At 42.0% G+C, this 27914-nt stretch overlaps 2 protein-coding genes across 5 annotated transcripts; one reads left to right on the top strand and one right to left on the bottom strand.

Annotated features, from left to right (window-relative positions):
* Nucleotides 1–80: 80 nt before the first annotated feature.
* On the bottom strand, nt 81–27914 carry LOC109879415 (hemopexin-like). Of its 4 annotated transcripts, XM_031792532.1 has the most exons (7): nt 27666–27914; nt 24004–24216; nt 23353–23483; nt 22822–22969; nt 4998–5176; nt 925–984; nt 81–586 (listed from the first exon to the last, which is right to left on the bottom strand). In XM_031792532.1, exons 1-5 carry the CDS (start codon nt 27676–27678, stop codon nt 5097–5099), a joined length of 585 nt encoding a protein of 194 aa, XP_031648392.1. In that variant the 5' UTR covers nt 27679–27914; the 3' UTR covers nt 81–586; nt 925–984; nt 4998–5096. The 4 variants fall into 4 exon arrangements, with proteins under 4 accessions (XP_031648392.1, XP_031648391.1, XP_031648395.1 ...); XM_031792531.1 differs by having other exon boundaries at nt 81–984; XM_031792535.1 differs by lacking the exon at nt 4998–5176.
* LOC109879409 (toll-like receptor 13) lies at nt 5416–9139 on the top strand. The gene is made up of 2 exons (XM_020471588.2): nt 5416–5631; nt 6017–9139. The coding sequence occupies exon 2, from the start codon at nt 6045–6047 to the stop codon at nt 8952–8954; it is 2910 nt and encodes a 969-aa protein (XP_020327177.2). The 5' UTR covers nt 5416–5631; nt 6017–6044; the 3' UTR covers nt 8955–9139.

Here is a 27914-nt window from a genome sequence, read left to right as displayed (position 1 = left end):
AGCCAATTCATGATCATATTAGCTTATTTTTTCCTTGTCATAGATATACTTGATTTTGTTCTTAAATTAATGCAATATAATCACACTTTTACAGTTTATTTGTACATTTTGATATCTGTCATACAAAATGTTCAGCATAAAATGTGATAATAAAGTATCAATTGAAGCGTTCAAAGAACATTGTTCGAGTGACTTGTGTATTGTGTTGTTTGAGTTAACACGTGATTTTATGTTTTGACAGCAGGTTTGGATAATGTTCTAATAAAGACACCATGTTGTCCATTGAGTACAGATGTTCACAGTTGTTATTCATTGAACAGAGATCGCACACACACTGACTCCTATTCCACACAGCCCATCATGTCTGGGAGGATTTTGTTAGGCTCTGGGCGGATCCTGCTGAAAGCCAGGAGGCTTGGTGTCTCCTAGTGGTAGTACTCAGAGCCCACATACACTTTGATGTCATCATACCTTCCTTGATGCTGGAGATGGGCAGTGGGGCCTCTCTGGCTACTGCCCTAGGGGTGGCAGACAGGTCCTTATCACAGTAACACCTTGATTGAGGAGGATGGGCTCAATGTAATGGCTGGAACAGAATAAATGGAATGGTACACTCTTAGATAAATGGTTTCAAAAGGGTTCTTCAGCAGCTTCAGGTTCCTCAGGTAGAACCCTTTTTGGTTTCAGGTAGACCCCTTTTGGTTCCATGTAGAACCCTCTGTGGAAAGGGCTCTACCTGGAACCAAAAGGGTTTTACCCGGAGTTCTTCAAAGGCTCCTACTATGGGGACAGCTGAAGAAACCTTTTAGGTTCTAGATAGCACCTTTTTACTAAGAGTGTATCAAACACATAAACACATTGTTTCCATGTGTTTGATAGCATTCCATTCACTCCATTCCAGCCATTATTATGTCCTCCTCTCACCAGCCTCCTGTGGTGCTTATGTTCTTCTCTCTCCACTTATTCAATATTCTTTCCTCTCACCTGTGGATGAAATAAAATCCATGAAGTATGAATGAGAAATAGAACGATAAATACAAGGGGAAAGTCACACAAAGTATCCATATCAGTTTAGTTTCACCATAAAGGTCAAACAAAGTCCAATTTTGGTGTGTCTCACTTCCTCATTCACTTTCGTTAAAACATCCCCCAGGACACCCTTTTTTGTGTTTCTATTCGTGTTTTTTTCTGAGAATGATACCTTTACTCCCACTCCCTGTTTCACTTCTTCTACACACACACACACACACACACACACACACACACACACACACACGCACGCACGCACGCACGCACGCACGCACGCACGCACGCACGCACACACACACACACACACACACACACACAGTATTGTAGAACTAACCATGTGGGACACACAATTCAGTCTCATTCCTAGTTTCCCTAACTAGTTTCCCTAGTCATTCCTAGTTTCCCTAACCCCAAATCTAACCCTTACCCTTTTTATTTTTTTATTTGAACTTTATTTAACCAGGTAAGCTAGTTAGTTGAGAATAAGTTCTCATTTACAACTGCGACCTGGCCAAGATAAAGCAAAGCAGTGCGACACAAACAGCACAGAGTTACACATGGAATAAACAAGCGTACTGTCAATAACACAATAGAAAAAAAGAAAGTCTATATACAGTGTGTGCAAATGGCGTGAGGAGGTAAGGCAATAAATAGGCCATAGTAGCGAAGTAATTTGTAACGGCTCTCTTCTATCTCCTCCTCTGGCGAAGAGGTAGAACAAGGATCGGACCAAAATGCAGCGTGATGATGATTCATGATATATTTTAATGAAGGAAAACCTATACATACAGAAACTACAACACTAATGAAATGAAATAATGAAAACCGAAACAGCCCTATCTGGTGCAAACACAAAGACAGGAACAATCACCCACGAAAACACTCACAGAATATGGCTGCCTAAATATGGTTCCCAATCAGAGACAACGATAATCACCTGACTCTGATTGAGAACCGCCCCAGGCAGCCATAGACTACGTAGACACCCCACAAAACCCCTAAGACAAAAACACACCACAATAACCCATGTCACACCCTTGCCTGACCAAATAATTCAAGAAAACACAAAATACTAAGACCAAGGCGTGACATAATTACAATTTAGAAGATTAACACTGGAGTGATAGATGAGCAGATGATGATGGGAAAGTAGTGATACTGGTGTGAAAAAGAGCAGAAAAATAAATAAAAACAAAATGGGGATGAGGTAAGTAGATTGGGTGAGCCATTAACAGATGGACTACCCTAACTCTAACCTTAACCCCAAAATGAAAACTTAACCTTAACCATAACCCTGAACCTAACCCAAGCCCCTAACCCTAAAACTAAACCTAGCTCCTAACCATAACCGTAAACCTAATTCTAACACGAACAATAATTCTAACATAAACCTTCCACACACACACACACACACACACACACACACACACACACACACACACACACACACACACACACACACACACACACACACACACACACACACACACACACACACACACACACCTTGATATGAGAGAGACGTCATTCTCCCTTTCATTGCATTTTATTTCCTGTCACCTGTGGATGAAATAAAGTCTATGAAGTATGAATGAGAAATAGAACAATAACAAGGGGAAAGTCAGTGCACAAAGGGAAACAGTATCTATATTAGTTATATTACATCATAAAGAACATACAAGCAAGGTAGATCTACTGTTGTATCACAATGTGGTATCAGTTCTGGCTCACAAGCAAGGTAGATCTACTGTTGTATCACAATGTGGTATCAGTTCTGGCTCACAAGCAAGGTAGATCTAATGTTGTATCACAATGTGGTATCAGTTCTGGCTCACAAGCAAGGTAGATCTACTGTTGTATCACAATGTGGTATCAGTTCTGGCTCACAAGTAAGGACTGTGTCTGCTATGATGTCTGTGAAAACTTCATTCATACCTGCTTTGTAAATCACTGAACACTTTCCCATGAAGGTCTTGTCTTCACAGATGATCTAACCATGCATGCCATTGTTGTTATTATGTACATAGTGCTATTTCTATTGTTTTATCACCCTTTCCATTATTTTATTTTACTAGCTCTGCATGTTGGAGGTTGAAGCTGAAGATTTTCACTCTACCCTGCGATCACACCTGCAACCCTGTTCATGTGACTATTAAACAATCTGATCTGAATCTGAATGAAATAACTCTCCCTGACTCAATAATATTAAATGAAAATGCACTGAATTCTAACCTGAGACTTACACATTATGGACAGTCTTATAATTGTCATCTCTATGGGACTGGGTTTCAATTTCATCAGTTGGTTTTGTTAAGTGATTCATTGGGAGCCTAAACACGTATCCTCTTGAAAGTTCTATGCTGCATTAGAATTGCATTCTGAGATTTCTTTACGAACACATTCCTTTGTATACTTTGTCATCTACTGGACACAAACTGTTATTACACAAAGTAGACAGAAGTGTCTCTGAGAACTCTGGTTCAGTCATCTTCCTTGACCAAGGAATTGAGAGAGACATTCAGCAGTGGGGAACCGCGAGGGCTTTCTATGCCTTCAGAAAACGCCTAAGGATTTACAATTGTATTGATATATTTTAAACAGAATTCTGTTTTAATTTCTATGTAATATTTACAATAATTTGTATGACCTTCTGAATTCATCTCTTCAGTTTGTGTTGGAAAGAGAAAGGTTACTACTGAAGAGAAAAAAATATCCAATCAGGATTTTCTTTGGTGGTCTCTGGGTAGAAATATCTAGCTAGCTCAGCCAGCAAATGTCTCAGTTCTTATAAGTGCCCTTATATGTTCAGCGTCAGTATTTTATTTGGTCCAATTGTGAGATGGATCAGACAAGTCCAATTTCGGTTTGTTTTCTCTATAACCTTCTTCTCACTTATGTTAACTTATGTTAACACACACACACACACCTTGATATGAGAGCGACGTCATTCTCCCTTTCATTCCATTTTCTTGCCTCTCAAAATGAAATAAAGTCTATGAAGTATGAATGAGAAATAGAACAATAACAAGGGGAAAGTCAGTGCACAAAGGGAAACAGTATCTATATTAGTTATATTACATCATAAAGAACATACAAGCAAGGTAGATCTACTGTTGTATCACAATGTGGTATCAGTTCTGGCTCACAAGCAAGGTAGATCTACTGTTGTATCACAATGTGGTATCAGTTCTGGCTCACAAGTAAGGTAGATCTACTGTTGTATCACAATGTGGTATCAGTTCTGGCTCACAAGCAAGGTAGATCTACTGTTGTATCACAATGTGGTATCAGTTCTGGCTCACAAGCAAGGTAGATCTACTGTTGTATCACAATGTGGTATCAGTTCTGGCTCACAAGCAAGGTAGATCTACTGTTGTATCACAATGTGGTATCAGTTCTGGCTCACAAGCAAGGTAGATCTACTATTTTTTTTTCCAATTCTGGGATGTTTGCTCAATAACTTTTACCTTATGTTACACTGAACAAAAATATAAATGCAGTTCATATGGGGCGGCAGGGTAGCCTAGTGGTTAGAGCGTTGGACTAGTAACCGGAAGGTTGCAAGTTCAAATCCCCGAGCTGACATGGTGCAAATCTGTCGTTCTGCCCCTGAACAGGCAGTTAACCCACTGTTCCTAGGCCGTCATTGAAAATAAGAATTTGTTCTTAACTGACTTGCCTGGTTAAATAAAGATAAAATAAAAAATATATATAAGGAAATAAATCAAATTAATTAGTCCCTATCCCTAACCTATTGATTTCACATGATGATTTCACATGACTGGTAATACAGCTATGTATCTGCTGGTCACAGAAAGTAGGACATGGATCAGAAAACCAGTCAGTATCTGGTGTAACCACCATTTGCCTCATGCAGAGCGACACAGCTCCTTTGCATAAAGTTGTCCCACTCCTCTAAAATGCCTGTCAAGAGCACATGCCAGTGACTGTCAAAGGTGAGCATTTACCCAATGAAGATGGTTTAAGACCCTGGTGAGGATGCAGATGAGATGCTTTCTGACAGTTTGTGGAACCCACAGCTTCAACAGCTATCCGGGTGGCTGGTCTCAGACAATCCCGTAGGTGAAGAAGCCGGATGGGGAGGTCCTGGGCTGGCGTGGTCGCCAGTTGGATGTCCTGCCAAATTCTAGAAAACAGTGTTGGAGGTGACTTCTGGTAAAGAAATTAACATTAAATTCTCTGGAATGTAAAAAGTGTCAGTGTTAGTACCCGTTCAATGTTTGGATCAGAATGTTCTTAGTTCTAGGAAATAATGTTCAGCATCAGTATTTTATTCGGTCCAACTGTGAGAGAGAGCAAACAAGCCTGACTCCCCCCCGACTCTCTCTCTCTCTCGCTTCTTCTTTTCTGCCACTTAGTCAACTGTGTGTCAGGTCAACCCAGTCTGTTAAGTTTTCACTTGTGTTGTAGCTGTTTGTGAGAAATCAATCTAGACAAATACCAATATATATTTTGAATAAAGTTTAGTGAAGTAAAATGCCAGGGAAGTGCTCTTTGGAACAGGGTGGTAGAACCGGGACTCAGGTGATCACAGTCCTATGCTGCACTAGTGCTCACTGTGACTGTATTCTTCCGACAATTGTGAGTAAAAATTATTACTATGTAGTCTGGCTGTTTTTAGTTGTCTTTTGCTGGTCTATCTCTTCAAAAATATCAGACAAATGTGTGTTTTATTCTTATCCAGACAATGTTATTACCCTTATATACTCATTTCTAATTTGATGGTGGTCTTTACTTTTTTTCCTTTCTACTCTAGTTTGTCTTTATCAGTAAAGCAGACTTTTTGTGAGTTATGTTGATAATTTGGATGACCTATAAATAATAACTTGTCAGTTATTTTGAGGACCACAATACCAACAGCTACCAGTGTTATTGCAACTTCATTAAATTGTTTAATTATGTTACATTTCCAGCCCCCTAAGGATGTAACAGCTAGTCACTGTATTTGTCTTTTTTCTCTCTCTAGATCTGAAGTAGATGTCAAGCTCCTCACAATGACACTCAAGATAGCCATGCCAGGAAAACAAAGTGGGTCTACATTCTCTCAGCTGAGACTCTTTCTTAGTTTCCTGATGTATTGCTGGGGTCTAGCTGATCCAGCATGTGGGTACTTCCTGAAAAACTGCACAATCCGGGGTAATCTCAGTGACAACTTTAACTTGAAAGTACTCTGTTATAACAGGAATCTTGAAGTCATGCCTATAAATATTCCTTGTAAAGTAAGTGTTTTAGATGTGGCCATGAATAATATTTCCAAAATCGGAAAGTTGGATTTTAAAGGACTGTCAAACCTCAAAATTCTAAACATGTCCATAAACCAGATCTCTCAAGTGGATGATGGGTCTCTCAGATCCCTAAAGGCGCTTCGAGAGCTGAATCTGGCTCATAACAGACTCACAACCCTGTCAGACCATTTGTTTCAGGGCCTGGCCAGCCTCTCCCTGCTACATCTGGACAACAACCTCATCACAACCATCGGGTCCTCATCCTTTCAACTTCTCTCCAGTTTGAAGACAGTGAATTTAACCAAGAACAACCTTCATAATATGAAGGAAGTTCAGCCCATCGTACAATTACCACACTTACAGGAGTTGTACATTGGGAGCAACAGATTCACCTCTTTCCAGTCACAGGAAATATCAAACACTTCTATAGAGCTGAGGCTGTTGGATTTATCCCGGAATCCATTGGGAGTCTTCAGGATCACGACAGATGTTCTTCCTTACCTTGAGGTGTTAGACATCGCCTACTGTGGCCAACTTGGACACATGGAATGGGATGTCCTGGACAGGTCTTTTCTGAGAAACGTCAAAAGTCTCAACCTGAGCGGGATTGAGATGTCTTTGGAGAGGATGGCTATGGTGCTGCAGACGGTCAACTCCTCATTAGTCCATCTGAGACTGTATGACATTAGTGAAGAGAGGGTCAAGGCTCTCATTGATTTTGCCTGCAATATACCCACACTTAGCTTGCTCCGACTGCATCATAACAACATAAGTGCTTTGTCTGAGGAATTTCTGCAGTCATGTAAACAAGTGACCGAAGTGGACTTAGAAAATAATAATATTATTCAGCTGTCGGAGGTATCATTCAGATCAATGGAGCAACTAAGTACTTTGAGACTGGGCCACAACAGGCTTTCTTCCGTACCAGATGCCACAAGAAATATATCCACACTAATGCTCCTGGATCTCAGCTTCAATATCATCCATAAACTGGGCTGCTCAGATTTCTCCAATCTTACAGGACTCACACAACTCTTTCTTTTCCACAATCAAATCTCCAACCTTCCAGGATGTGTTTTCCAGGATTTGAAAGACTTAAGGATCCTTAAACTGGGATCAAACAAAATCCTGACCTTGAATGATGACTTCATGAGTGGTTTGCACAAACTAGAATTTTTGTCGATGTCATACAATAAACTGAGCTCAATCTCTAAAGGAGACTTTAAAGGCTTAGCATCACTCAAGACCCTGCTTTTATTTGACAATCAGATTGCTAGTCTTGAAGATGGAGCCTTTGAGGGATTGGTGAATCTTACAGAACTTAGACTACAGTCAAATAAGATCACTCAAATAGACATCAGAAATACTGTGCTCACGGGACTTCCACACTTAAGAACTCTTGATATATCCTGTAATTACATCACATATGTAAATGATGATAAATTAGACCCTCCACCCCTCTCTCATCTGACATCTCTGGAGAACCTTTTGATATTTAGTCAGCGTCACAAGGGACTGTGTCATCTACCAATCAACTTTCTTGAAGGTCTGAAATCTTTATTGTCATTCCAGGCAGGGAGTCTTAATATTAAGGACCTGCACCCAGACACATTCATTCACACACCCCGGTTGTGGTTCCTTGATATCAGTAAGAATGAGTTCACAGCCCTCACTCCAAAGCTGTTTCACCCAACCCCAAGTCTCAACAGACTTTATCTGCCCAAAGCCCGACTTCAGTCCTTAGATTTCCTCATAGGAGCAAACCTCAGTAGAGTCACTTTCTTGCAGGTGAGAAAGAATGACATAACAGTAGTCAATGAGACAGTGTTGCAATCTCTCCCTGCCTTGACATACCTGGACATGCAAGATAATCCTTTCACCTGTGGCTGCAGTGATGCTTGGTTTGTCCAGTGGATGGAGAGCAACAACCAAACACAAGTTGCTGGCGCAGGAGAATTGACCTGCAACTATCCTGAAGATCTAAAGGGCAACAAGCTGTTGGATGTTGAGCTTCAGTTCTGTACAGTGGACTTAGGACTTTACTACTACATCTCGACCACTTGTCTGGTCCTCCTCACCCTGATAGCATCCTTTGCCTACCACTTCCTGAAATGGGAGGTCATTTACGGCTATTACCTCTTCCTGGCGTTCCTCTATGACACCAAGCAAAGGAATAAGCACAAGCCTCATGGCTGTCAGTACGATGCCTTCATTTCCTACAATGCCCACGATGAGCCCTGGGTCCTGAGGGAGCTTCTGCCAGAGCTGGAGGGAGAACAGGGTTGGAAGCTGTGTCTCCACCACCGGGACTTCCAGCCAGGCAAACCAATCATAGACAACATTATGGACGGCATCTACGGAAGCCGCAAGACCATCTGTGTCATCAGCCACCGCTACCTGGAGAGTGAGTGGTGCTCCCGGGAGATCCAGGTGGCCAGCTTCCGGCTCTTTGATGAGCAGAAGGACGTCCTGATTCTGGTGTTCCTGGAGGAGATCCCTACCCACCAGCTGTCACCCTACCACCGGATGAGGAAGCTAGTGAAGAAACGCACATACCTGAGCTGGCCCAGAGTTGGGGAGCACACCGCGGTCTTCTGGCAGCAACTACGGCTGGCATTAGAGACCAAGGACGGCCCTGCTGAGGAAAATCCCATCCTCTCTGGGGTGCAGGCTCTGTGATAGTGACACGTTGATTTGAAACAACCATCACACTTTGAACCTTTTCTTTACATCTGCATGAGAATATCATTAAGAAATGCTTACACATATGTCATGATGTTGGCCTGGGGCTTAGGTTTATGACAGTCATAAATACCTCTTCCCCCCTTTTTCCTCTCTCTACCCTACTGATGTTACATTTGCAAAACCCCTGGTTAACGTAGAGATTCTGGGAACATCAGAAGGTGGGGGGAAATGAACTATATTCTGGTAATCCGACCAACTGAACATATGCAGTGGTACTTAATGAATATGATGTCAGTTCGGTTGTCATCTGAGATGTTCTCATCAATGATAAGATGGCATAAACTCTACAGTGGAAAGTCTACACATCAGAGTTAACGGATTCACATGGAATTGTTGTTCAATTTAAATGTTTGAATATTAAATTATTTGTGATGGGATGAAATGCGATTTTAGCTTCTAAAATGTGAGATTTGGGTTTTCATAAGATAGGGCTCTGCTCAATCAGTGGCCCGCCCCTGTGAAGGGACATGGTCTATAAATCTTTTCAAACACGCCCTCCTCTCCCTTCCTATATAAATCCTTGACGACAATGTAACCTCCTGTTCCGAGTTCCGAGGACGAGGGTCCGATGTCAGAATGGTCCAGATAATAACTACAGAACGAAGCCAACATCAGCATGAGCTTTGGTTGCGATTGGTATGGACTTTGAACTCTTATTCACTACAGAGTTCCTTGAGTTAGCAACAGCCGCTGCAAATTAGGGCTAGGAAGGAACAGACAGACTATCCCGTCTACCACACAATAACGTTATACAACATATTCAATTTACCAGCAGAGACATTCTTCAAAGGACAAAGGACTCGGTTGGGCAACACGGCCTTCCATCTTCCACCAACCTACCGAAACTAAGCTCAGAGTAAATATTTATTGCATTTTCCTTTTCCAAATGGGCGGTAATTTAGAATGCATAAGATACTGTATTTACGATAGCACAGCTTCACCCCTTTGTTCCTCACTCTTCCCGCTCTTTCACTCAAACCTAGCCCTTTGCTTTGTGTAACAAGCTGTCATATCTGTTCCGCCCGCTAGGGACGTTTTCCTTTATGACGTAATTTGTTATCAAGTTATGATTTAATTATGTGTATGTGTAATTCTGTGTGATTAGTTAGGTATTTAGTAAATAAATAATTAAATAAATAATTAAACCCAATTTTGTATTGCTGATTCAACTTGTTAGCCAGGGTTCATGCAGATAACCAAGAATTTACAACTTTCAGATGAGACTGAATTAAGGTAACGATTAATATTGACTGCTATTGATGTAAAATATTACTATGTCTTTAAGAGTTTATTCGGAAGATAACAGCTCTATAAATATTATTTTGTGGTGCCCGACTCTCTAGTTAATTACATTTACATGATTAGCTCAATCAGGTAATAGTAATTACGGATAAATTATTTTATAGAATAGCATGTCATGTTACTTAATCCGGCATAGCCAAAGGCACGACATTATTGGAGCCCCCTGATAGGAATCTAAAATAGAAAATTATGCTTTCATTTTGATTCAGCCTGTATAAAATAGAAAAGCAGATTATATAATATACCAAATTTATCGTACACATTTTTGGAGTGGTAGACAAGCATTATTGTGTGAGTGTGTGTGTGTGCTGAGGATTCCCCGCCTCTGTGTTGTTCTCTGACGTAGTCAGGGTAACGTAAGCGAATACATTTCTGAGGGTTGATAAAGCTAATTATAGAAATCTGAGAAAAAAGAGTGTTTGGCCAAACGCAGGGCTATTTCTGCCTGGTGCGTTTCAGACGTGGGTAGGCACGGTCATTATTAATTTCTTGAGCAAGGACAAAGAACCAGCCGATTGAAATTCATGAGATGTAAGCTTGACCAGCGATATTTATCTCTGTCTCTCTCTCGAGTAGACCAAGGCGCATTTCGTTGTTGCCGGTTAAAACATTGTCAAAAAACGCTGAAAAGGGTTTGAACATAATGCGTTATAAGTAAAACCTTTCCCTTGTCAAGGGAATCCTATGTGCTGCATTTTCAGGCACAAGGGAGGATTTAGCTTGCATGCTAAAGCTAACAAGGGACATAGCCATTTTGTTTTCTTGTGCTACATTGAAATTCCTCCACCTTGCGGAACGGAACTTCCGCCTTGGGTAGTTCCGTTTGATTTCAGTGTGTGAAATCATTGACCGTTGATGTGCCCTACTATATTCTTTCATGAAGAATTATTCAGGTCACACTCAAGTCATTACTTATGATATCCAGACGGATATCAACGTCTTATCCAATTGAACTAATAAGTGTAAATCTGGCAATGTCCAAATTGATGAGTTTTCTAAATAAAACATTGTAAACTTTTTCCAAACTAACCTAGATGAAGCAACTTCTCAGGTTAATTCAATTTTAATTCCCAATTAGCCTATACAGGTCTGATTTATCATTAAATTGATCAATCAGTAACATTTGGTTTTTGCAAAACCATTCAGTAATCCAGTACTGACAGAAATCCCAGCAGGAATCCCATGTGGCTTCGGCCTTAGGGAGAAGTGTACCACAGTGTTGAATTTTCCCAACATTTGATCTACTGTTTACACTTATGATATCCAATCAATGGATATTGTACGGATTATCGTCTCATTCAATTCAATAAATTAAATTGTTGAACATACCTTAATGTTCTTCCAATCAAATGACACACTTTTAAACTTCTCATATTAACCTGGATGAAGCAACTTCTCATATTAACCTAGATGAAGCAACTTCTCATATTAACCTGGATGAAGCAACTTCTCATATTAACCTAGATGAAGCAACTTCTCATATTAACCTAGATGAAGCAACTTCTCATATTAACCTAGATGAAGCAACTTCTCATATTAACCTGGATGAAGCAACTTCTCATATTAACCTAGATGAAGCAACTTCTCATATTAACCTAGATGAAGCAACTTCTCAGGGTAATTAAAGTTTAATACCCAGATAGCCTACCCAGGTAGGATTAATCATTGGCATTGATTAATTAATAAAATTTGCTTTTGCAAATACATTCACGTCCAACTTCCACATTACTGGTACAGTACTGATGGTTCGTCAACATCTATAAATAGATTAAACTTGTCTTTGCAGCTTCCAATGAATTCCAAACCCAAACTTTGAACAAAATAGGAAAATATTTCCTCTACATTTTTCTAATAATGTGCAAGCTATCAAAGGAGGTGGTCACCACTCCTCCGTTAATTAGTGAACCTCCACCCATAAAAGGATTGATCTCTGACCTCAGCAGTGATACCATCCCTAATTATGTCATTAGCGAAAAAACAGCCGAAATTGCGAACGCTCTCCAAAATCAACCATCAAACACAGGCTTTGTGACGGTTCTCCCCACTTTTGCACTGATGTATCGCCATAAAAATGTGGCGTCGGTCCAATACCACAGTGCACAGCTGAAGCACGTGCCAGACATGAGGGGTGTCGCGGTAGGGGATTTTGCTATAGGACCGTTAAGGTACCCCCGTCAAGAGTGATACAAGTTGTCTCACTCAAGTTCTTATGTCACCCTGCTAACAGGTGACTCACAGGTCCGGTCCAGACTGACCTTGTTATGTATCCTGCCCTTTTATTCGGAGATTAGCCTTGTGTGATGCCGTTAGGCTTGTTTCGGGATCTTAGATAATATCAATCTTTACTTTCACTTGACTTTCTCTTTCCCTTTGTATGCCCTTATATCTGGACTCACGCAAGCTATAACTTGGTTACGATTTACAGTCTATGTCCGTCGACTAATACTGCTTGAGTATTAATATAGAGTATTACTATTACAATAAAATGATTATTCTGTCCAAACCATTATATTGTCTTTAGTGTAGAACCTAGACTTGTTTCCCTAGATTGGGAGTGTCAGAGGTGTTCTCTCCCATTAGGGTTTTGGGTCTAGTTTCTACCTTTTATTCAATGTTTGCAGTTCACACAGTTGTACACGTTAATACAGTTTATTTTTGGTTCTTAATCAAGAACATCAAACATCATCAAAACACTTACTACTATTAATGCCTTATATGTGTATTACAAGAAGTGGTTAATTACCTTAGCGTAGGATGACCTGGTTGGTCCCCAAAGAGTATGTTCTTCCACTCACAATCGTTCTAGAGGCTTATCCACTCACTCAGTATCTGTTTCTCCTACTGGAAGTTTGTACTATGATTTACTGATTATTGAAGAGAACGGTTTGAGATCAAGTCCCTTTGTAACACCACTGTTGCTATTTATCCACTCCTGTTAGGAACTGGATGTATTCAGCACAAGGAGTGTACTGGGTAGCAGTCTCAGTATGTCTCATCCAGAAATCAGAAGTCAAGAGATACAATTGTTCTAGAGTATGAAAGTCAGATATTTACCTTTTAGGTTGATGATAGTTGAAGTATCACGATAGTTCAACTATCATGCCTTTCCATTGAAAGCATGCTTCTTATATACTCTTTATTCAGGACCAAGTCAACCCATGCTCTGAATTATATTTTTAAAGCGGCGTATCCTCGTATCCTCGCACTGAAGTGCGAGTTGCACTTCAGTGCTAGTTGCTAGTTGTAGTGCTTCTGGTGTCTGTGTCTATGCATCATCTAAACCCAAATCTTCCATCAAGTTCACCCAGGGTGAGGTGTCCTCAAAGCTCTTTTTTTTGTGCTCTTGCGTCAGGGGACAGGTGGAGAGAACTGAGCAACTATTGACAAAAGCAGGAAATGAAAACATTCTGCTAGTCGAGGAACTGCGTTTTAAATCTGAACAATTAAAAGTAATTGCAAATACTTATGACGATGAACGAGCACTAACTCTTCAACAAAATCGTTGTCTCCAGGAACAACTCGATTTAGCCAAAACTAAATACGATGCAGTCCACTCCAAACTAGATAAATCTGTTATCTACAAACAGGAGCAACTTGATAGCATGCAGGCAGTTTTGTTGAACGTTACTCAGAGTAACACGGTTCTACTCAAAACGCTGCAGAACAAAGACCATCAGTTAATGAACACAATGACTAAGTTGGATGACAAATCAGCAGAACTCATTGAAGTCGCTGACCAAATGAATGATGAGAGAACTCGGGTGATGAAGATGGAAATATTGATTTCCAAGCAAGAGGAAGAAATCTCATCACTGAATCTCTCGCTCCGTACTCAAGACCTCTATCTGCAAACCATGACAGATAAGTTTGAGACCAAAAGGAGCAAGTGCGACACTCACGTGTCCAAAATCAGTACTTTAAAACCTGTTAAGGCTAGGGCAGAATACTGCCCCCTTTGGAGGAATGCGTGCCCATAGTAAACTGACAAAAAATCAGTAAAAAATTGCTAATATATGCATATAATAAATATTATTGAATAGAAAACACTCTAAAGCTTCTAAAACCGTTCAAATTATGTCTCTATGTAAAGCAGAACTCACAGGGCAGCCATTCTTCCAAACTCTTTCTGTCAGCAGAAAAGTTGGCCCAACTTTGATGTCATCGCCCCCACCCTTCCCAACCAGCTACAGATCTGGGAACAGTTCCTATCTCTTCAGCGCGATGTCCTCTTTCAATGGGGCGCTTCATTGTGAAGATCGCGCTCTCCCTCACCCTTTGGCGGGAAGAAACCTTCGGGTCACGCGATAATACGTGCGCGCCTCGGGTCTTTGGCTTCCTTTGTTCCAAGATCCACCAAACGATATAGTCTTGTCCTTTCGGGCTAAGGATTTTTATGTGTGTTTATAACATGTTTTAGCTCGATTCTGAACTTAGTTTGACCAGTTTAGTCGACATATAATAGGTAATTTTGAAGTTTTGATGCGCAACCCATAGAATTTTGGGTGCATTTCAGCCGAAATTAGTCGCGTTTGATAACCCAAAGACACACATTTGAAAGGCAAACGCTGTTTTTGGTAAGTATGACTTCTTCCACGACTTCTGATCGAACAACAGCAAAGGTAAGGGAATATTTATGTGGTTATTATGTGTTTCTGTGGACTCCGAAATAACGGAGCCATATTGCTAATCTATGAGCGCCGTCTCATATTATTGACAAGTGAACGAATTCTGTAACGTTAAAAATAAATGTAACACAGCTGTTTTATTAAGAAGAAGTGTATCTTTCTAACTATATGTAGAACATGTATATTTAGTCAACGTTTATGATGTGTATTTCTGTTATCTGGCAGAGTTATCATCATTTCTCCGGACATTCTAGTAGCATTTTTTGAACATGACGTTCAATGTAAACAGTGATTTATGGATATAAATTGCATATTATTGAAAAAAACATAAATGTACTGTATAACATGTCCTATTCCTGTCATCTGATGAAGATTTTCAAAAGGTTAGTGAATTATTTTTCTTTTAATCCTGCTTTTGTGATTGCATCTATTGTTCTACAAATATGGCTATGTAAATTAGCCTATCTTTGGTGGTGGTTTGACATAAATATGTGCTATGTTTTCGCCGTAAAACATTTTAGAAATCTTACTTGCTGGCTAGATGAACAAGGTGTTTATCTTTCATTTGAGCTATTGGACTTGTTAATGTGTGGAGGTTAAATATTTCTAAGAATATTTTTGCGTTCTGTGCGCCACTGTGTCAGTTGAGCAGGGGGGGCTGGTACCCCTAGAGGTACGCGGTGGTGTGAACAGGCTAAGCACTCAAGTGGACTCTGCAATGCAGCAGAATACCACCCCTAGGTACCATCTGGAGGAAGTCCAGAATGGTCATGCTCTACATCGTGACTATCCATCCAAGCAACCGGAGCCCGGTACTCAAAGGAGTGAAGACGATAGGTTTCAGACATTGCCTCCATCATGTGTCCCTCAGTCTTCTCCTCTTGGCCATTTGGCACTGAGTAATATGTTGCCTCTTGGCAAACAAAGCCAAAGCTTGGCTTCTCCTCTTGGCCTTTCGGCCCCACTTTCCCCACAGGATGAAGCCAACCCTCTCCACCCGCTTGACGCGGAATACCTTGACAAACTCGTCAAGAATTTCCCCACCTTTGACCCCGTTCCAGGTCAGCCAAACGATACTGAGACGTTCCTAGCTGACATAGAGGATGCGTTGGATGGCTACCCGAACGCTACGGGTTCTGACAGGGTTTACCTGTTGAAGCGAACGTCAAATAGACACGTGACAAGGTTAATTCGCCTACAACAGCAACACATGTTAAATGACTATGCTAAACTTGCCACAGCTCTGAAATTAGAATTCAGTGGATCTGCAACTCACAAACACGATAGCTCACTGGCTAACACGGTCAAACAAGCTCGAAATGAACATCCACAAGCTTACTATCATATGCTTCGTTCAGCTTACTTTGGCCTACTCACTGAAACAGGCATGGAAGAAGACCTGTTACCATTTAAACAAATGTTCCTGTCGAACATGTATCCTACCAACATTACCTACATGGGCCCTGCCGCCCACGTTGGCTTGCCTATCTTACAACTCAGAGAGCTTGCAAGCACAGCTTTTGAGGCATCAAAAGCTCGCAACGCTAAGAGCCCTGACCACTCGGTTTTGAAGTTTGACCAGGAGCACTCACTCCAGTTAGAGGGTGCATTATCAGGTATTGGAGCGTTAAGAGATGACGCACAACAACAGTTTCTACCACGAAACCATGATTCCAATAACCTCCGCGGTCGAAATAACTGTAAAGTACGTCGCCATCAAAATGACTACCGCTACAAATGACCTGTTCACTACGTTCCTGCACCCAACCCACACAAAGTGTCAGAGCACAAGGGTAACACAGGGTTGAAGGATGATCAAAACGTAGACCAATATTCTCCAGAAGTTCCACTACGTGAAGAACTAAAGCGAGAAACTTTTGAGAAAAGGGTAAAAGATAAGTCACAAGGACTAGACGAGGAATTACCGGACACCAGGTCCGCAGGAATTAACACCCATAGCAAGGACGTTAAAATTCAAATTCACTAAAGACGTTAAAATTCAAATTCACTCAAGACCCTATACAGGGCCTGCTTGATCAAGAAACATGCCCACGGGCTTTGTCTATAGACTCTGACACAAAGGTTGCGAAGAAAAAGGTGAAACGCTTCGTTAAAGCCAAGCCCACTCAAAATCTGAAAAGTCTATTTGCTTCCACCTTGAACAAAATTGACACATCACGTCGTTGCGAACGACCACTCCACTTTGTGGGAAATATGTCCACTAAACACGAATCGAAACGACCATACCTGGAAACAGTCCTGGCGGACTGCTTAACTTGTCATGTCCTAATTGATTCGGGTGCGACAATATCACTCATCTCTCAAATATTGTTTGATGATCTAAAAACGGCTTTGAAGCCAACTAAATGTTGGTTAAAAGTGGAACGATGCAACACTACACTTCGAGGGGTCACTCAGACTACCTCGCCTCTCACATTGAGAGTCATGCTGAAACTACACTTCAAGGACGTATCGCTCGTTCACCCTGTGAATGTTACCAGCCTCGAAACTGTACACCTCCTACTTGGAGCAGACTTGATGGATCGGTTACTCCCATTGATGGATTGAAAAACCAACCAGGTATGGTCACAATCTACAGTGCCTTCTCCACCGACCACACTGTCTCCCCCTAACGCTAGCTGCATCGCAGTCATTCACGAGGGGTATCTGTCGAAAGCACCCCTTGGGAAAAAGACGTTTAGAAAACACTTGGTGCAGAATCCGATCCAAGGAGATATTATGATATCTTGACACATTCCATCAGCCAATCTGATTGAAAATTATTTTCATGATTTCGAGCCAGTTGTCTCTGTGAATGAGCAACTTCCCTCCTCCTTGCAGTCCTGCAATACGGTATTTGAGATGAATTATCCGATGACACACCTTCCGCTTTGTGGGGGACTGTCAACCCTTACAATGACACTAATGGCGTCAGTCCAGCAACTGACCCGATGACTCCCACTGGTGAAACACTTTGCGATATCACAGACCGACATCCTCATCTCAGTTTGCAGGTACTGAAGAGGTTGCCACATGTGGACGCGGTGGTGACTGACAGACCTCGACAGCCACTGAGGGTGTTGAAGCACAAACACCAGGAGATTTCGTTGAAAGGTTACAGCCACTCTCATAATAACGCGGCCACTGACAACTCATACATGGGGTCCGAAATGTTAGTTTGCGCCTCAGATACCAACACCACCCGCTGGTGGGGGGATCCCGAGACACAAATGGGGGGAATAGTAGCCCAGACCCATGATGAGCCTTATCGAGGCCTGTGGAGGGGGGGTCGAGACTACGGACAACACCTTACGAGGCAACCAGAGCATAAATCAAATCTAGTTGTAAACTCCCCTTTGAGAACAGTGAGGAGCAGACAGGCCCCTAGACGGGGATTATCTTAGAACACATGTAAGATAGTACTGAGGTGTACCACACTGGACGTAAAGGAAGTCCAGTGGACTTGTCCACCTCCAAAACAAATGGCAACACTAATCATTCCTTGCCGTGCTTCTACACCTGCATTGCTTGCTGTCTGGGGTTTTAGGCTGGGTTTCTGTACAGCACTTTGAGATATCAGCTGATGTACGAAGGGCTATATAAATACATTTGATTTGATTTGATGTGTAGTAGTCACTCCAAGACAACTAGTAAAATGCTCTAATCATGTATTCCTGTCGGATAACATTTCAGAATAAATCGGTAGGACAACTGGACCCCTTGAGTACCAGTACCAATACCACGGTCAGTCCAGCAACACTCAGTAAGAGGATTAGTAACCTCACAAGTTAAATTGCTATTGATTATAGCAACATAGGAGTCACTCAGAGTGCAACACGGGGAAGGGAATCTCCATTGCACTCTTCCAATGGTTAACACACATGCCACTAATAAATAGAACCCTCCATTCAGGAGAAAAGTTATTAGAAGTCATGAACCACGATCACACCACGTACGACTGGTCCAATACTTAAAGAGTACTTCTGTCATGATGTTAGCTCCTCCGTGGATAACATAGCTGTGAAGTATACTTCTTCATACCCACCGCCACTACAATAGTGGAAGACAGTGACTGGTAGTAAAACCACTACAGACTCCCTCGACACCAATTCTGACTGACCTCCAGGCATTGACCTGAAAATTACCTGACTACGTCAGACTCATTCTGAACAAGTTGTAATCTGCCAGGATAATTGGTTTCCTTCCTTTGACATGTGCGCTTGCATAAACATGAACTCACATGCACAACGGAACATCCAATTAGGATTTATGCTAGGATCACTTAAGGGTCCGAGCAAAATACCAGCCTTAGTAAAGTTGAACATTTATTTTGAGGCCTTTAACTCTACAGCTACAGCACTCACCAGTTTTCTTCTCAGAAGTCCATAGGTCATCCCTGTTGACTGCCCAAAACTAGTGCCTTACAGCTGTAGACTTATCATATAGTTATCAACTTAGGATAGTACCCTAAGCAACACCCCGCAAAGTAGGAAAGCCCTAGATATGACATTAGACAATGCCATGATAGGGTCATTTTTCCAAGACCATGGACATAGATAGAATACAGTCCAATTAGACGATTAAGGGGGCATAACTATATTTGGTTTTGTTTATTCTTTCATTCATTTTGTTTCATTTTCTTCGGCACGTAGAAAGTGATAGAGCCATAAACAACTTCCCCATACAACCACAACGCCGCTCATTTGGGAGGAAATGTAATGATATTAACATCTGCCTAAGTTACTGCCCAGATCTTCCAGTCTGGAGGACCAGATGATGGGTCCGGAACGGCGATCCCAATCCGGACACCCGCTGCCGAGCCATGGAGCGGACTTCTTCATTTGCAGACACCCTACCCGGGTCGACCACCAGAGGGGGGAGACTGCAATGGCGCTCCCAATCCGGACATCCACTGCCCAGCCATGGATCGGACATCTTCATTTGCAGACACCCTACCCGGGTCGACCACCAGAAGGGGGAGACTGCAATGGCGCTCCCAATCCGGACATCCACTGCCCAGCCATGGATCGGACATCTTCATTTGCAGACACCCTACCCGGGTCGACCACCAGAGGGGGGAGACTGCAATGGCGCTCCCAATCCGGACATCCGCAGCCCAGCCATGGATCGGACATCTTCATTTGCAGACACCCTACCCGGGTCGACCACCAGAGGGGGGAGACTGCAATGGCGCTCCCAATCCGGACATCCGCTGCCCAGCCATGGATCGGACTTCTTCATTTGCAGACACCCTACCCGGGTCGACCACCAGAGGGGGGACTGCAACAGCGACCACCAACTGGACATCTGCTGTCCAGCCATGGAGCGGACTTCATTCGCAGAAACCCTACCCGGGTCGACCACCAGATGGGGACCACAACGTTGGTCCACAACCAGGACCACCCACCTGAGGTGTCCACTCTTCGCACTGCGGCTGTCTTTTTTCTTTGACTAGTCTTTTCTAGGTTAGCCTCTCTTTGCATTATATGCTTCCATGTAAAGTCCCATTCCCCTACTCCTGTGTCGGTGTCTAACTGACCTAATAAATTTGCACATGGGTCCCGGACGAGCCCCCACTCTTTCACTGGTGCTCTTAGACTGACAATCCTTCAGTATAGTTATGTCTATGTTTAACTTCCTCTTTCACTGGTGCTCTTAGACTGACAATCCTTCAGTATAGTTATGTCTATGTTTAACTTCCTCTTTTACTGCTGCTTTAATGGTTTAAAACCGGCCTTTTTCGCTTCCGCATCTGCTTCCTGTTGCCGCAGCTAATACTGTCAGTACCAGATATGGTTTCTGTTTCCAAATATTGACTGACTGTCTCACTGTCTCCCTGTTTGTACTAATTAATTTTATAGAACTCAACATTTCTATTTAGTAATCTATAAGATAATTATATAGTTCAACTTAATAACCCGATACTCTCAATGATCCTGGTTCACAACAGATGCCATATACCCTTGTCATCTTTCTACTATTTAAAGACAAACCTTCAAATTATTAGATAAAGCCAAAACACTGCAAAAGATAGCATGTTTTCTGTACTAATGAAATCTCTCCTTCGGGAGTCCACTGTATTTTATCTAACAATAACCTGGGTTAATCTTAAATCAGTCTCATCAATAATGTTATATATGTTGCATAGTATGGGATCCATTATCTACAGTAATTTACCATCCCTAGGAACTGCAACATATTTATTTTCATAATTAAATGTAATGCTTATAAAATCACTATTTTTCTACCTTCATCTTTTTCCTCTTTACCTTGAGGTTTTGTATACATTTCATATTTAGTTATAAACTCTATTGTACTTTTCTTATTTCCTTCTTTACCTTTTCTTTGCATCTTTTTAATTTAACTAATCTCTGTCATACAAAAATGTTAAACAATAATGTGATAAAATATTATTTGAACCTTAAAAAAACACTGTTTGGGTGACTTGTGAGTTGTGGTGTCAAGTTAGAGTAACTGCCCAGTGTTTCCAGATTTCTATGAAATATGACCTATAATAAATTCCAATATGAGATAAATACTTTTCCTTCCACATTTTTTGAAATTAAGTATGTTTATATGCACATTTTCTGTGTTAGTTACCCCAACACAACAGAATGGTTTTGACATATTGTCAAGGATTTCCTCCTCTTCTTCCGAAGAGGAGAGGCGAAAAGGATCAGAGGACCAATATGCGGCGTGGTAAGTGTCCATGGTTCCTTTAATACATAAATGTGCACATGAACAACTGACTACAAAAAACGTGTGAAAACCTAAACAGTCCTATCTGGTGCAAACACAGAGACAGGAACAATCACCCACAAACACACAGTGAAACCCAGGATACCTAAGTATGATTCTCAATCAGAGACAACTAATGACATCTGCCTCTGATTGAGAACCATACTAGGCCGAAACATAGAAATACCCAAATTATAGAAAAACAAACATAGACTGCCCACCCAACTCACGCCCTGACCATACTAAATAAATACAAAACAAAGGAAATAAAGGTCAGAACGTGACACATATACCGATCATTACAAATATTAATGTGAGTAGAACGCTGAGGATATCATCCTCTATGAGGATGGTCTGTTTGAGATCAAAATTTAAGTGAAGTGTTTTTTGAAGTGTTTTTTTCTCAAATGTATGCTTTGGCCACAGAAAATAGTATAGGATGAGTCAATCATTTTATTGACTCACTGGATAGTTACTTTAACATGTGATTATATGTTTTGACAGCAAATTTGGCAATTTTTTTATTAAAACACCGTGTTGTCCATTGAGTACAGATGATCACAATTGACATTCTTCGAAAAGGTATCTAACATAAACTGACTCCTATTCCACACAGCCTATCATGTCTGGGGTGATTTTTTTGGGGGGTCTGGGCGGAACTTGCTGAAAGCCAGGAGCCTGGGGGTGTCGTAGTGGTAGTACTCAGAGCCCACAAACATTTTGATGCCATCAGGGCCACAATGCCTGCCTCGATGCCGGAGATGGGTCGTGGGGCCTCTCTGGCTACTATCCTAGGGGTCTGTCATGTTTTAAATTATTTTCTTTTTTGAACCTTTATTTAAGTAGGCAAGTCAGTTAAGAACAAAATCTTGTATTTGATGATGGCCTAGGAACAGGGGGTACTGCCTTGTTCAGGGGCAGAACGATAAATTTGTACCATGTCAGCTTGGGGATTCCAACACTCTCCCACTAGGCTACCCTGCAGCCCTAAGTTCCAATGCAGCTGTTTTTATCTCAATATCAAACCATTTCTGACACAGGAAAATCATTTTTTTTGTGAATATTGATGTAAAAAGATCAATAACCCTTTCTTGGATAGATTTGAATGTACTCAAGTTCAATGTCCAATTAGTTACCTTGAATAATGTGCACGATATGGTGATCTGCACAAACAAAGGCTGCGTTCACAGGCCCTTCGATGCCCAGCTCCTCATTCAGGCTTTTAGGGTAGCCCTCAATCAGAGTGGAGGGAGCTGCTGATTTGTAGATGTAAACTTGGTTGCCCTGTCAACTGGAAAGGTGGCATTCAGGTGTGTTTTATGTGCCATGGGACAAACAATACTCAAATCAAATCAATTTTCTTTTGTCACATCCTTGGTAAACAAGTTGTAGACTAACAGTGAAATACTTACTTAAGGGTCTTTTTTCCATCAATGCAGAGTTAAAGTGACACGAGGAGTAAATATACAGTGAATAACAATAAACAATAAAGGTACTGTAGGTAGGGGTACTGTAGGTAGGGGTACTGTAGGTAGGGTACTGTAGGTAGGGGTACTGTAGGTAGGGGTACTGTAGGTAGGGGTACTGTAGTGAGTAAAGCTTTGAACATGTTATTTATCACAAGGGAAGTCCCTGTCTTCCCCTACATCCTGTAACCTTTGACCCACCTTGATGATGTAGATCTTGTCACTGTAGGAGAAGACTGCGTCCACCCCGTTGGCCACTTCCTTCCAGGTTCTGGCAATGGGGAAGGCGTGTTTACCATCATTATGGGTGTCTAGATGCATATAAATACGACCTGAGGAAGTGGGACGGAGGTGAAAATGGGAAACTGTCTTATGCGAGTTGTGTGCACAATTGAACACAAAGGCTTAGTTCTTACCAGTGAAGGCATAGGAGTCGTCTGAGGTGATGGTGAGTCACTTCACTGCATTTTGGGAACCTGTGCCTCACCGCCACGCCAATCCAACAGTAACATGTCTCAACACAATCCAAAAGCTTTTTTTCCTTGAAATGGTGTTGTTATTACCATTCACCATTCATCTATTCAATCTCACAGCATGTACACTGGGCAGAGGGGGCTGGCGGGATGAACTATAGGAGGACACGCTAATTGGAATGGCTGGAATGGAATGAGTGGAATGGAGTCAGACACGTGGTTTCTATATGTTTGATGTGTTGATGATACCGTTCCATTCATACCATTCCAGCCATTACAATGAGCCCATCCTCCTATAGCTCTTTCCAACAGCCTTCTCTGACAATTAACTGATTTTGATAAAGGAGGAAGGGTAATATCCTTTGCATGGTTCTCTTACTGAAATTGGGGCACGTCATGAAGTAGTGCCTGGCGTCCTTGGGGTACACTCCATTCACCTCCCCAGATACAGAGTGCAACCGAGTGAAGTTGTGACCATAGAAACAGTTGTATTGCTCTAGCCAACGGAAGGCAGACGTACAGTTGGGCAGGTGGGCCCACTGTCTCTCCTTTACTGACTCTGTGGCGATGTCATAGTTGTACACTTCTTCTCCTGTGAGAGAGAAAACATACGCAAGGCAGCTCACACCAAGACTAGGAAACTTGATATCCATAACACATTTCCTGATATGCTGTCTGTGAATGATTGATACATGTTTATAGCAATAAACCAGAGAAATGTTCATAATGGTCTCATCAAAGGGTTAACAGGAGTCTGAGTTACACTCTGCCCCTCAGTCCTGAGCTGCCCCTCAGCCCTGAGCTACCCCTCAGTCCAGTGGGGTCCTTTAGTAGGGTTGCCAGTCCTAGGGCACTACTAAAGTGGACTAAGACTATGGTGACGTGGGGGCCACGTCCAGCGCCAGAGCCGCAACCGCGGACAGATGCCCACCCAGACCCTCCCCAATCCCCAATAGGTCACTCCCTGACCATAGTTTGCTTTGTATGTTTCTATGTTTTGTTTGGTCAGGGTGTGATCTGAGTGGGCATTCTATGTTGGATGTCTAGTTTGTCTGTTTCTGTGTTTGGCCTGATATGGTTCTCAATCAGAGGCAGGTGTTAGTCGTTGTCTCTGATTGGGAGCCATATTTAGGTAGCCTGTTTTGTAATTTTGGGTTGTGGGTGATTGTCTATGTCTAGTTGCATGTTAGCACTATGTTTCATTAGCAGTCACGGTTGTTTTGTTAGCTTGTTCAGTTTACGTCGTGTTTTTCGTCATTCAATAAAAGGAATGCATCCATACCACGCTGCACTTTAGTCCGCTTCATACGACGATCGTGACACAAAATTCACCCAACTTATTGTGGGAAACTTGTGGAAGGCTTCCTGAAACTTTTGACCCAAGTTAAACAATTTAAGGCAATGCTACCAAATATTAATTGAGTGTATGTAAACTTCTGACCCACTGGGAATGTGATGAAAGAAATAAAAGCTGAAATAAATCATTTACTCTACAATTATTCTGACATTTCACATTCTTAAAATAAAGTGGTGATCCTAACTGACCTAGGACAGGGCATTTTCACTAGGATTAAATGTCAGGAATTGTGAAAAACTGAGTTTAAATGTATTTGGCTAAGGGGTGTGTAAACTTCCGACTTCAACTTTATATATTTTGTATGTCTTTTTTACAGGACAAATATGAGGTGGCACGTGCTACTATGCCCCCTATGGGCATGATGCCTTTGAATGCTGTTTACAATGGTAATGGGAGCACATGTTTGCATAATTTGACTTTTAAAAAGATTGCCCAAGCTGACGAGTCACTAATAAAACTACGTGTTTAAGGGCCTATTCACATGGATATCGACTACATCACTGATATTGACAGTGCCAGGAAAAGGTCGATGTGATTTTTCTTTGTTGTGCATACGGAAGGCAGCGTCAACATGCCCCAGGTGATGGCAGTCATCTGACCTGAGCTGGACAAGTGAAGCCCTTCCACAGGTGATCCCCTTAGAGTAGCATAGTTAAGATCTGGGATCAGATATAAACATGGAAATGTAAGCTTACACGCTCCACAATTCAAAAATACCTAGGTCATGGTAACCCGTAACAAAATGCCCACTAACTAATCCACTACACTCTTAGAAAAAAGGGTTCCAAAAGGGATGTTTGGCTGTCCCCATCATTTTGGTTCCAGGTTTTGGGTTCCATGTAGAGCCCTCTGTGGAAAGGGTCCTACTTGGAACCCAATAGAGTTTTACGTGGAACAAAAATGATTCTACCTGGAACCAAAAAGGGTTCTTCAAAGGGTTCTCCTATGGGGACAGCCAAAGAACCCTTTTAGGTTCTAGATTGTACCTTTTTTCTAAGAGTGTACCCGTAACCCTAGCCATCCTGATGGGGACATAATGACATATAATGACAATGACAAGCCCACTGTAGGGAGAATGAGGGTAAAAAAGACGACTCATAACATGGTCTTGATACCCTTGAAGAAGAAGGTGTTTCCTTTCTCGTCGGGGGGGGGGGGGGGGGGCAATGGCGTTAAACTCGATGCCGTCACACCGGTCTGGGTTGGCGTTGTGGTGGACCTGATCCTCGTGGTGGTCATGGTCGTGGTGTAATGGGCCAGTCAGAGTCAAGGTGAGATGCAGGTTGAATGACTTTTCATTATTCCAACATTTCTCCACATGAAAGGTGTGGTGATTTGGAAGTCATGCATCCTACTCTCATGTAAAAGCATGTAGGACATGAGTAATGGGCTGAAAGGGAGTTGAATAACACCTGTGAATAACACCTGTGCCCGTGGCAAGTTGCAACCCTAGTTGTTTGCCTTGCCTAAGCATGCCTGGATCAGTCAATGAGTTTTGAGGTCCTACATTTTGACAGGCTGTTAAATGAATATGGATCTTAGACTCACTTGCCATCATTACATCATGGATCCTGCGTAGAAAAAAAAGCGGACATTATTCATCATAAACCATAATGTCCTCATTCTGATGAGACATGAGTGAGGTCATAGAGATGGGAAATGAGATAATACACTGCACATCATGACTCCACCCTCTGGGTAGACAGACCAATAATGATGCTGTAGTATACACAGCCCTATTCCAAATAGAGCGGCTCAAAGGGACACCTGATTGATATGAAGGGGATCTGTAATGATGAGGTAACGGGGTGATTCAGTGATAGAAGTGCTGAGGTACACGACTGACTTTGACCACTCTTTGTGTGTTTGGGTTATTGATCCTGCCTTTGACCTCTGTGATACTGCAAACAAACTTATGGAACTAACCCAGCTAATGTGGGGCAGCATAGTATACAATTGGGTTGCGTAAGACATGTCTTAACACAGCACAGCGAAGCCCATAATGTGTTGAATAAAGTAACAGTTTGTCACACCCTGACCATAGTTTGCTTTGTATGTTTCTATGTTTTGTTTGGTCAGGGTGTGATCTGAGTGGGCATTCTATGTTACAAGTCTAGTTTGTCTATTTCTATGTTTCGGCCTAGTATGGTTCTCAATCAGAGGCAGGCGTCATTAGTTGTCTCTGATTGAGAATCATACTTAGGTAGCCTGGGTTGCACTGTTTGTTTGTGGGTGATTGTCTATGTTGATTGCTTGATTCAGCACAGTTCTCATTAGCGTCACGGTTGTTATATTGTTTTTGTATAGTGTTTCTGTGTTTTCTTTATTAAAATTCATGATGAACACATACCACGCCGCATTTTGGTCCTCCGATCCTTCTCGCCTCTCCTCTTCAGATGAAGAGGAGGACGACCGTGACACAGTTCAACAAAGCAAGAGGCAATTTAGAGGCAGTGTATTTAGCTGTGGCTACACTGAACGTGGATTCCACTTTGGTAGCCCAGCGGTTCAGAGCATAACCGAAGGTCGCTGGTTCAAATCCCCGAGCCGACTGGGTGAAAAATCTGTCAATGTGCTGTTGAGCAAAGCACTTAACCCTAATTGCTCCTGTAAGTGGCTCTGGAAAAGAGCGTCTGCTAAATGACTAACATGTAAAGGCTTAGCAGTTGATCAGCAGTACTCACGCTGGAGCAGCATAGCTGAGTGCTAGTGCCAAGCACAGGCAGAGTGTTTGGGAGAGAAGCATCACGTTGAGCGGTCCTCCTCTGGGTCCAGGTACCGAAGAGAGCTGAGCTGAGAAAGGTGCCTGAGCAGGAGTTGACCAAACCGTTTACACTGGATCTGCCTGTGAGGGGGTGGATTTCCCTATGTGTCTTTTGTGTGTGGGTAGTTCTGTGTGTAGGAGTGTGGGTAGTTCTGTGCTCTGTTTACTG

This window comes from Oncorhynchus kisutch, linkage group LG16 (genome assembly GCF_002021735.2).
Source record: "Oncorhynchus kisutch isolate 150728-3 linkage group LG16, Okis_V2, whole genome shotgun sequence".
Lineage (NCBI taxonomy): Eukaryota > Metazoa > Chordata > Actinopteri > Salmoniformes > Salmonidae > Oncorhynchus > Oncorhynchus kisutch.
This window is presented reverse-complemented; position numbering and strand designations above follow the sequence as displayed.